The 11649-nt window shown below is 38.0% G+C and overlaps 1 protein-coding gene and 1 long non-coding RNA gene across 2 annotated transcripts; both read right to left on the minus strand.

Moving 5' to 3' along the window:
- Window positions 1-1374: 1374 nt before the first annotated feature.
- Window positions 1375-1947, minus strand: LOC144661090 (uncharacterized). The gene is made up of 3 exons (XR_013572200.1): window positions 1907-1947; window positions 1738-1795; window positions 1375-1576 (listed from the first exon to the last, which is right to left on the minus strand). It is a non-coding gene; the product is annotated as an uncharacterized LOC144661090 (long non-coding RNA).
- Window positions 1948-6031: 4084 nt separating this feature from the next.
- On the minus strand, window positions 6032-11585 carry LOC144660820 (protein mono-ADP-ribosyltransferase PARP16-like). Its single transcript, XM_078521548.1, has 5 exons — window positions 11267-11585; window positions 10068-10202; window positions 8840-9052; window positions 7939-8258; window positions 6032-7152 (listed from the first exon to the last, which is right to left on the minus strand). Exons 1-5 carry the CDS (start codon window positions 11447-11449, stop codon window positions 7011-7013), a joined length of 993 nt encoding a protein of 330 aa, XP_078377674.1. The 5' UTR covers window positions 11450-11585; the 3' UTR covers window positions 6032-7010.
- Between the last annotated feature and the right edge of the window lie 64 nt (window positions 11586-11649).

The raw sequence follows: 11649 nt of genomic DNA on the forward strand, positions 1-11649 counted from the left end.
TCCCGGTCGACTGGGCTGAAATTTCCCATATAAACATACGACAAAATTCGTCCCGATAACTAAACAAACCAGGTTTACGGGGTTCATATGAAGAGGCCATAAGATAAGTTTTAAAAGTTCTTAATTGCCGATAGTATCACTTGTAATCTCGAGAGGTTTATCTTCAAATGCTGCTAACGAATGTCTCTTGGTTGAGCTGATCGATTTTTGCTTGGATTTTGCGCCTTAATTTGTCTTTATTTGTCTGGTCGCACAACCCACGTAACACCATGGTCGTTCGTTAGCGGTACAATACCCTAATCAGCCAAAAGATCAGTAGTTCTTGTTACGTGTTACTATTTATCTCGTAGTTATTTCGACATTTCCAGCCTTTTCTACTTATCTTTCCTCAAAATCAAATAATTATCACTGAGCTTTGGTTTCACAGTGCAACGGAACAAGTGTACAATTTTTTACAACTTGGGTCATATGACACTAAGTTTAACTAGTTTTAATCAAAATTAGGGTTTATCCAGTTTTGTTTGTGTTCTTTTGTTTTACCTGTCAAATGAAATAGTATCTGTTCCTAGTATCAGAGAGGATCAAGGTTAGGTGTTGGAAGTGTTTGGGCCCCGCCTTGAGAATGGAGAGCAATAACAGCGCAAAGGTGTCCTTGACATGAGCACATGAGGGTAAAAGAAGGGGAGGGAGGCCCAGTACGACTTGGCGTAGGACCGTGGAGGATGAAAGAAGGAGGCTTGGTTTTGGCTCGTGGAAGGAGGCGGAAGGATAGGCGAAGGATCGTGCAAGGTGGAAGGAATTGACGCGCGGCCTTATGGACCACCAGGAGGTGCTAAAAGGATGATGATGATGATGATGATGATGATGATGATGATTAGTTTCGTTTTAGGCCTTCTAGAAAATTTGACTTTAACACTGATATGTGTTACTTGTATCAAGTTTGATTGTTTCAGCAGTGAAATCGTACCGAGTTGTATCGTTTTGCCAGCAAAACCTAATCGTATTATCGAGATGGCCACTTAAACATATAAAAGCAGAGGGCCCACCTTCCAAAAAAAACCTTAAAAAGTCGAAAATTAATATATGGCTTAAATTCCCCGAAACTGAAAAACAGCGAAAAAGTCCAAAGATTATTTTCTGGTTACTTATGGTAGCAGGATTTTTTTTGAATAGTCGGGCTTATATTTAGAGGGGATATTTTATTAAAAAAAGATGTTAAGGTGTATCAAATGTGGCGCGAAATTCTTCAGTGTGGCTATTGCGACTGATCAATAGCCATACAGGTTCGTGTACGAGAGATGATGAAACATTCACGTTAACGATTAACATTTAACAATTTTATTTCATGGATTATGATGTCATCACATTACAGCTAACACTTTTCAGTGTGCCCAGTCACAGTGATGCTGGCAGATATATTGCTGGTCAAGTTAAGCGTCCCAATCACTGTAAGAATTACTATTCATCCCAAAGGTGTAAGTGGCTGTTGGCATCTGTTTGCCGGGGTCCTTTATCGGCTCAGCCAATGAGAAGGCAGCTGGTAAGGCCCGCATCTCGGCAGCACAGGACAGCGGAACTACATACAAACAGTGCGATGAAGACATGCATTAGCGGTTACAGAGTTGCAATTCCCATGTAGACCAGAGCAGGTTTTGTGGTAAATGTAGTTATAAAAAGACGGTTTTAACAGAAACACTGAATTTAGTTTACTGTGTTAAAAAACGAGGTTGTATTTACCTGTAGGTTTTTCTTTTGAATCATTGCGTTTCTCTGGGACAGACTTTAACGCTTCCATCTGTAAAACAATTAAAGCACTCTCGTTAAACAGATTTTATTTTGTGCCATTATCTACTCAGACGACGAAAAGTTCACAAGATTATGACATAATTCTCGAGCTTTTACCTACCTTGCCTCGCTTTTACTTGAAACTCTGGAGTGCAAACAACAGTCTGACAGTCTTGGCCCGTCGTTTAAGTTAGGCAGTACTGTTGTAGCTCTATTTTAATCCGTCCTCGTTAGTTTACAGTTCTTTGTTCTTAGGGCTAGGGCATTGATTGTATTGTTTGCCTATTGTTTCGTTTGACCAATCGTAAAGAACTTTGCAAATGGCGCAGGTCGCACCTTTGTTACATGATCAGGCCTTGCAAACCTGATTGGTCAGTTATTCTAGCTCACAGTGTGAGGAACTAGTGAGAAACACGATAGTCACCACAAATCAAATATGACGAAAGCTGCAATGAGTTTTAACACAAAAACACAAGACTGAACAGCTCGAGAATACCCAGTGACTACCTTGTTAACCAAAGAAAACAGCATCGTTTCAACTTAAGTGTGCCCTATTTCTGATATTTACTTGGTGGAAATAAAAAGCCCATATTGAATAGGTTAACACTTCTTAGTATCTACCGTGTTATCTAAAATCTTAAAGAACGGCTCTTTGTTTTAAGTGATTATTTTATTTTCACTGGGACTTCATGTGTGATAACCTGCGATCGCACGAATTTTTGCACTTTCTTTGAGAATGTAACAGCTTGAAAAATGTTCGCCTGTTCACAGGTTAACAATACGGAAATGAGAGTGACTTTTGGTGCATAAATTTTCTGGTGGTTTCTTTAATTTCTGAAAGAAGAAGTTGTACGGAATTGATTGAAATAAACTGAATAATTTGTTCTCATAATCACATTCATTAATGTTTTTCAATTTATATATCAATTTACCTATACAAATTAAAGGATCGTTTGTAAGTGTTTTAACAGGCAAAAGTTTTTTGCGTTCTTGATTAGTTAATGATAGCTTTTTCGACATTTATCTAAAATGCTAATGAATGGCTTTTTGTGCAGCTGATTTTCAAGATAAGTTTCAAAAGTTCTTGATTACCGGCAGTATAACTGTTATCTCAAGAGTTATTTCAGCTGATTTTTATCTAAAATACTGCCAACGAATGTCTCTTTCTTGAGCTTATCGATTTTTGCTTGGATTTTGCGCCTTTATTCGTCTTTGTTGTCGCACGGCCATGTAAAGTGAACACCATGGTCGCTCGTTAGCGGTACAATACCCTTATCAGCCATGCCAAAAAATGTATTAAGATAAGATCAATAGTTCTTGTTTAGTGTTACTATTTATCTCGTAGATATTTCGATATTTCCAGTCTTTTCTACTAACCTTTCCTCAAAATCAAACTGAATAATTAGTACGCTCAGCCTTGGTTTTCACATCGGAACAAGTGTACAAGGTTTTACAATTTCGGACATATGACACTTAAGTTTATCTAGTCAGTTTTAATCAAAATTAGCGTTTACCCAGTTTTGAGGGTCTCAATGGGGTTAACCGTTAGCCGTAAAACGGCCAAAAATTTTGCTTGTAATCTGTTGTTTTGTCCGTCAAATAAAAAAGTATCGTTTCCTAGCTTCGTTCTAGGCCTTCTAGTATTTTACAAGTATCAAATGTATATGTTTCAGCAGTGAAATCGTACCAGACCTGCCTGAACAAAAAAATATGTATGTATGTATGGATGTATTGTTCGTTTGCCAGGAAAATCTAATCGTATTATCTGAGAGATGACCACTACAACATATAAAAGCAGAGGGCCCATCTCCCATTTTAAGCATGCAAGCAGGCTCTCTGGTGAGAAAGACATTGTTTCCCCGATTTCCAAATCTTAGTCCTAGTGCTATTGTTCATTTATTTGTGATTCCCAGTCCCGGTGACTCAAATTTTATTTTCCCAGTGAAAACTTGTCCCAATCCCAGTTCCCATGTAGCCCTCCATTTTGTTTGAACAGGCCCGTTACAGTTCACCCAATAGATTATTTCCGTGAATATCTGTTCGAAAGGCCTGTTTTTCCCTAACATTTTCTTTTGTGAAATGCCAGCTCGATACTTCTTAATATGGGAAATAAAACACCTGTTGTTTTCGGAGAGGTAAAAATAATGTTGTTTTGAGTTCGGGAAAACGCCAGCTAAGATTTTCGGCAAGCAAATTCGGGTACTAGTGAGATTTTGTTTCCTAGAAGTTTCTGGTACTTTAATATTCAGCAAGAAAATCCGAATTGATTTAACTGTGTTGGTTAGTCTTTAGTTAACGCAAACATCTCTTTAAAAGGCCCTAAACTGAAACAATACGGGACAACAGTACATTCCGAGACTTTTGACTGAATTTCCTCGTTGGGTACCGTGTGCTCCTGTAGTTACAGCTTCACTTCGCTCTCTCCCTCCTTTTGAGTAATAGATCTATCATTCAAAATGACTGAGTTTTACTTCGGACAAAAAGAAAGTGGCCTAAGGAACGGGGATGTTTCAATAAATTTAAACAGGGAATACATTCTCACTATTTGTGTCTTAAACAGGTTTCAGGGATGGCGCAGTGGTAAAAGCGCTCGCCTCCTACTTATGTGGCTAGGGTTTGAATACCCCGAAGAGGCTTTGAATTTTGAATTTTGGACTCAGCGTCATATGTGGGTTGAGTTTGTTGATCATGCTTCTCGTCCTTGCTCCGAGGGTTTTTTTTTCGGGTTCTCTGGTTTTCCGCAAAAACCAACACTTCTACAGGGGCGTAGACAGCCTATAGGCCGGTAGGCCCGGGCCTATAAATTTTCAGCCAACTTGTATTTTCAAAATGTGTGATTGACACTCTCACTGACACTCTCATGAACTCCTTTAAGATAAATTGAAAGCAATTTATTACGTACAAAAGCATTATATATTTCACAACTACTCTCTCGCGATGAGATCAAGGCTCATCTAGCAAGTGCAAGCTTTGGATCCTTTTACACTGGCAAGATGACAGACAGCCGCCTAGGCTCTTTTACTGCTGTCCTCTGAGATTTCGTTTATAGCATTTGCATCTGAAAAAAATATTTGTCCAAAAAACTGTTCTACGGCAAGAGCCCTGGGCTCCTGTCTACGGTCGATAAAAATAATCATCAACAACACTTTTTTACTAAAAATTGCATTTCCAAGCAACGGCATTTCAAATTCTTCTGGGGGTGCATGCCCCCACCCCCAGGGCCAATTTTGAGGCTACGGTCGCCCATAGCACAATTGGTGGTCTCGTATAAAAAATATTATTCACCCCCAGATCCAGATCCCCCAAAAACTTCCTTCGCCACAACTCCAGGCCTACAACTGTTTCAAAAGCTGGCTACGCCCCTGTTCTAAATTCCAATTCGAATTTTTCGATCTGCAAACAGTGGATGAATAGCCGCTTCGTGGATGTGCCGCTGTAAATTCCTATCGATTTTATTTATTTATCATTTTGCGCTTGTACAGCACAATAAACGTTGGCACTTAAAATGAGGTTTTTACTAAAGAACCACCTTGTACATTGCCTGAATTTCGGACCGCCCTCTCTTGTCGCCAACTTCCGCATGGGACGTCCCTTCTTGGGAGTTGGCGACCAGAGAGAGAGGTCTAAAATTCAGGCTACCTTGTACATTACCTTGTAAAAACTGCTCAGTAGATTTCAATTCAATAATTAACCACCAGACTTAACAGACTAAATCAAATTTATTGACTTACTCGGACTAAGGTTAGTTTTGACTCCTAGTCTAATTTGAAAAAGACTGAAAATAAAATAAAACAAGAATATTTTTTCTATCTTAAAGGAAAATGTCTCATTTAGGTAATAAACCTATTGACAAATTAAATTTTTTAACCCTTGAGCCCTGATATCAAAATATAACTGGATTTTATATACTGTAAAAATTATATTAACCCCCCCTCTTGAGCTCCAATTAGAGAATAAGCACCTCCACCCTAAAACCCAACTTCTAACATAGAAACTAAATGCAATTTCTGAACAAAAATTCTTCTACAATTGAAAATATTGGTTTCCTGCTCCGGATACATAGTTAAAAGGGGGTTAAAATTTTTTCGAACTCGGCAAATAAAATTTAAAAGTGTGAGATATTTCGTCTGATATCATCCAGACTTCATCAGTCAATGAAGTCTGGATGATATCAGACGAAATATCTCACGCTTTTAAATTTTATTTGCGCTCCGAGTTTGAAAAAATTCTTCTATTTTGACTATCTTCTTCTAGAGTCATTTATCATGAAGTATTACAAATTATTGCAAAAATGAAGGAAACAGAAAAAGTTTCCATTTGTTTCCATATCCCCCCTAATATCTCTAACAGTACTAGTTCGCGCAACTTCACGGAGTTGAAACTTTTCAATTCAATCGCACCTGGTAATTTTCTTTTGTAAATCACAAATGAATATTTTCTGACGATCTGTGAAACCAACCTCAAAATCTACTATTGAGAATTGTACACTTGTAGTACTGGAATGGCTTGTCTGCTACATGTAGCCCTACAGAGCATTTTCAATTTTGCCAATCATTTAGCATATTATCTGAAGGGAACTACATTTAAACCAAAATATTATTTAATATCTGACAACCTTCAAATCTTGCAATTAAAGTCCTTTCAACACATATTTCTCTTTTATTTAAGGGATGGACCATTGAATTTTTGAAGGGGGGGGGGGGCAATTACAAAAAAAGACAATTTAACAAAACAAAAAAAATTGTAAACAAGAAAAGAAGGAGAAAAAAATCATGTACAAGTAAGCACAGGAAAAAAATTCATGCAAGCCCCACCTGGTAGACAGACATTGATGGTGCAAAAAAAAACTTGCAGAGGGTTATGTTGATAAAAAAAAATCTTGCAAATACCAATGCTGAAAATAAGAATTCTTACTCAGAAAAAAGGCCCAACCCTACCCCCATCAAAACTTAAATGGTCCGTCCCTAAAGATGGCATATATCACATTGATTTATAATGTTGTACCAACTAAGTTTATATTTTACAAGCTTTTGGAACACATTGATCATTTTACTGTCATAGCCTTTTAGTTGTCAACAACAACAATAACATAAACAACAACACAATTTATACTAAAGAGGAACTTGCCCATGTTATAGTTGCATAAGTTTAACTTACTCTAGGACAATACTTTAAATATCACAATAAACAAATTTAGTATTAATAATTTTATAATGTGCAGTATGCTAGCTTTCTTTGAAATATTTGCTATAAAACTTCTGGAAAAGTCTTGTTCTAGATAAACCAACAAGAACTAAAACAAAGACATAAGCAACCATCATTGAAGCTAATGGATATCTGAATATCAGCCAGTTACGAGCTTGTGCACTAGAGGGGGAAAGAAAAAGTAAAAACAAAATTATATTGTAATACAGTTTGCTGCCACTATGGTCACTACCAGTATTTTAAATTCATTTCAAAAATTCACCAACAGCTATCTGCTCATTTGACCTGTAGCATGGAATTGTTGAAATTTACATTATTTTTAAAGAAATGACATCACAAAATTCTTATCATCATAGTTTTTTTAGAAATGCAAATTTTAACAAATCCATGCTACAGATTTTGCTTCAAATGCACTCTACCCATGAGGTTGATTTCAACGGAGAAAAATGTAAACTGTGCGAGTGTGAGTGTGTCACGTGACATACCAAATATGGTCACGACTACCAAAAATGAAGGCAATCTCCAATAAAACAAACATGACCAAAAACTAAACCCAGGATACTAAGGGAGCCCAAGATATGTTGGTTAGAAGCCATCCAAAACAACCATTCTGTAGTTAGGGGTCTACCCCCTTAAGAAGTCACAAAAGGTGAGAGTCATGCCAAGATTGGTCTCCTTTAGAGGGTTTAATTCAAATTTTCCAAAAAGCATCCCTGTCCTTTTCATATGGAAATCCCCCCTCCACTGAGTTAAGCTTTTCAGTTTAAATTTAACGTTATTAATATTATTATTTAAATGCTTCAACCATTTTGGCTGTAAAAATCAGAAAGACTACCCGGTAATCCAATCTTAGATAGCAGCCCTGACAGTCTTCACAAAATCTAATAGTGTCTGCTCATTTGCAACTTGATGAATACATTTTTTGACTGAACTTTTAACTCAACATACCTTGTTGGAGTTTTCTTCTCGGCATACACCAGCACATATTTCACTCTAACAACCTGGTTATTTGTGACCACATAATATCTCTCAGGGACATCGCCTCCCTCGCTGTTCCTTGCTCTGGCCCTTGAGCGATTTTGTCTTTCATTATTGGCCTTTGATTTTACTGTACACTTCACATCTGGATGGTCCAAGATCTCGCAGACAGCCACACAACTTAGTTTGTCTCCTATCACACTATTTTTCCAGCCTTGACCATAATGACTGTACATCATGCAAACAGTGAGATCACTTGAAAGGTAGGTCCCTTCACCAAAGAATGATGTCTAAATAAAATAAAAGGAAATTAGGTAATTTAAGCCATTCAAGACAATCAATCAATTGATGGATCAATTGATCAATTTTAAAACCATTAAAATCAATTGAGCATTAAAGCAAGCAAAAAGCAAGCAAGCAAGCAATCAGTCAGTCCATCTGAATGTCTGTCTGTCTGTCTGTCTGTCTGTCAGTCTTTCAGCCAAGCAGTCAAGTAAGCACAGGCTTTATTTTCAAATGGTAAAACTTGACAGTTAACTTAAGTTACTGATAAATTTGTGGCCCTCTATCTAACAGAAGATATAACTAAGTCAGTCAGTCAGTCAGTCAGTAAGTCAGTCAGTCAGTCAGTCAGTCAGTCAGCCGGTCAGTCAGTTGGTCCACTGTCAGTCAGTCAGTCGGTCCACTGTCAGTTCAGTCAGTAAGTCAGTCCATTCTTCCATCAGGTTGTTCTTTTAGTCAGCAACATAATCATCAAGCAAGCATCAATAATATTTCTGCTGATCTTATGATACTTTGATCATTGTATCAGTACCAGAATAAATCAGCAAAACTTTAATACAAATAATCAGAGCTGATACAAGAGACTCACCTTATTTAAATGTGCATGTAATCCATTATTCAAAATGGAATGAAAGTTGTCCACTCTACTTCCGTGATAAGCATACCAGACGTCATGACTCTGCGACAACTCCTCAAACTTTGCATTAAGTGTACTTGTCTCACTGTACTCGACTTCAAATATGAAGTCAGGTGTGGTTGAACTGTAGCTTGCTTGACCAGTCTTTTGTTCAATCTCTGAGAACTGTCAGTGGCAATAATTATTAAAAACATGCAAAGGCACTGTTATAAATTATCACTGAAAAATAAAGACCTTGGTATCACAGGCATAGAAATGATAAATTGAATTTTCCTAAACAAAATTTTTTAAACAAAATAATGTGCACTTAAATCTTCCCCAGCTCAAGAATTGTCTAAGGGGGTGATTACATGATACTGGGAAGACATTCAAAGCAGGAGGAGTTCATCTCAGTTTTCCATGATATCACCACAAATGTAATACTGGTACAAGTTCACCTGGTTACTGTACCAGAGCAAGATTTTCATCCTGGTATGAAAATTCATTCCGGTGTCATGTAAATGTGGTATGACTCAGCTGATGACTCTTAATTTCATATTCTTTTTATGGCAACAAAGAACTCACACCCCAACAAAAACTGCTCACATAAACATGGGATGACTTTTTCATCTCGCACCAAAATGAAGGTCACACTGGTATCACATAAACACCCCCTCAGTTTCCACACTGATTAATATGTAATTCAACAGAGATTCATGAAATGTCTTCCATTGACTGGATTCCTCAGTTCTTTCTTTAGGCTATCAATGTTTATGTTGTTGCAATGCAATGTCAGGCTCTGTACACTCAAGGGGGGTACAGGGGGGTCTGAACCTCCCGCCTCCCGTACCTTTTACTCCCGCTTCCCGTACCTCTTACTCTCGCCTCCCGCCCCTTTCCATAGCTGTTCTCCCCTGTTTGCTCCATGTCCATTGCGAAATAAAATGAAATGTTACGAAATTTCACTCGTTTTTTTTCCCGGTTCCCGCCACCTTAAGAATCCCGCTTCCCGCCCCTTTTCTCCCGGGCTCCCGCCCCCTGTACCCCTCCACACTCAAGGTGACTTTAATTAAAGGGGCTTCTTGCCCAGGTCACTGCCCCAGCTGTGGCCAAACTATGGTATGGGTTGGTAAAAAAATATTTTTTTATTTTCATTTTTATATTTAAAAATATGAAAAAATTAAACAAAAAAAATTTGTACCTTGGACTTGTCAACAGATTTCAATGCAAATGATCTGTCAAGTGCCCAATCCAGTATGTCCCATGCTTCTTGAGAAATAATTTCTTTGCCTTTCAATATTTTGTCAAAAGAAGGTACTGCACTGCAAACTTCAACCTAAAGAAACCACAAAAACAGTGTTAAATATTTTGTCTTGCAAGTACAACACCAGACTGTCGGCAGTATTGGGGAAGAACACACAAATATCAACTTATGCTGTTATGCATTTACTATAACTGAGAGCTAAGCTGGAATTATTCTTCCAAACTGCTCTCTAAAAGTTCATTTATTGTGTTTTCTAGCTGTCTTCTTGAGGATTAGACGAAAAGCTTGAGGATTTTATCGGATGATGGTTGGTGAGGGGCAAAGCCCTGAGCCAACAATCAAACGTCTGTAGAAACCGAGATCTAGAGCAAACCGTCTAATTATTGTTTTAGCATAATTAAGCCAGATACCATACTGTTTAACAAAAATTTCAGCAAAAGTGGTTATTTTATAGTTTTGGTTTGCAATTTTGGCAACTTTACTACCACACACTCCCAAGACAGTCTATTGAAAATTAGACTGTGCTTGGCTTGCCAAAAAATTCATGAACAAAACTCCTGCTTACACATGACATACTATGCAGACCAGTCTACAGAGTATGGCGGAACTCAACGAGATTGCGGGAGAGTGCAGCCATTTCAGCTACGTGCAACCGGAAGTCAGGAACTCACATGTACATGATATTTTCTTGTTGTTCGCATGACCAATGCTGCAATTCTGGTGTGCGCAATGAACATTTATAACAGAGGCTTGCACATGCACTTGCCATACCCTACTCTGCAGACTGGTCTGCAGATTGAAATGGGCACGTGGCTCTTGTGATTATAAGTCCACATCCATACACAAAAGTAGTTGGAATGCTTTCCCATAGAAGTGCAGGTATTTTATGGCCAAACTTTATCAATGTCACATGCAAACTTTTCTATCGGTCCCCGGGAGAAGGATAAAATTTGGTAATAGTCCCAACACTTTCCACAAGGGTTGCATGTCTTGTTTCAATTATTAACCCTGTACTAGCAAAACAACAGTATCTATCTACTATCTATCAATCCTTCTTTGTCAAGTTTGGTAGATAGCAGAGACAACAAACAATGTCAACAACAAAAAACCCTGGCTTCCCTTTAGCTTACACTTACCAGACTTTGAAAGTTCTTATTACCACCATTTTCTAAATATGCAGAAGGAAAAGGTCTCAATATACTATCATGTCTGTAGCTTTCCAGCGCTGACATGAACAAGCTCCATTGCATATCAGCTGATGACAAGTCTGATTCAAGTCTTTGTAACACACGATCCTTAGCTCCCTCGCAATCCGTCATTTTCCAGGATGTTACGTATTTATTGTGCTGTTCCTTTCTCTCATGATTGTCCAGAAAATTCGGTAACTAAGGTAATATTTACAAAATTGTTTCGAATCATAAAAGCCACGTAATCGTCCACCATCTTGAATTTTGGGGCGCGAAAAGCGTTTTGGGGCTTCAATACCAGGCCATCACATTTTTTTGTAGTATCCAATCAG

This window comes from Oculina patagonica, chromosome 1 (genome assembly GCF_052425735.1).
Source record: "Oculina patagonica isolate OP01 chromosome 1, crgOcupat, whole genome shotgun sequence".
NCBI lineage: Eukaryota > Metazoa > Cnidaria > Anthozoa > Scleractinia > Oculinidae > Oculina > Oculina patagonica.

Excerpts from the sequence above, each read along its gene's own strand:
- LOC144660820 (XM_078521548.1), bottom strand. The coding sequence starts at position 11,449 with ATGACGGATTGCGAGGGAGCTAAGGATCGTGTGTTACAAAGACTTGAA. Across the intron at positions 10,203-11,266 it reads ATAAGAACTTTCAAAGTCTG|GTTGAAGTTTGCAGTGCAGT; the intron begins GTAAGTGTAAGC and ends TGGTTTCTTTAG. Across the intron at positions 9,053-10,067 it reads AATCTGTTGACAAGTCCAAG|TTCTCAGAGATTGAACAAAA; the intron begins GTACAAATTTTT and ends TGCCACTGACAG.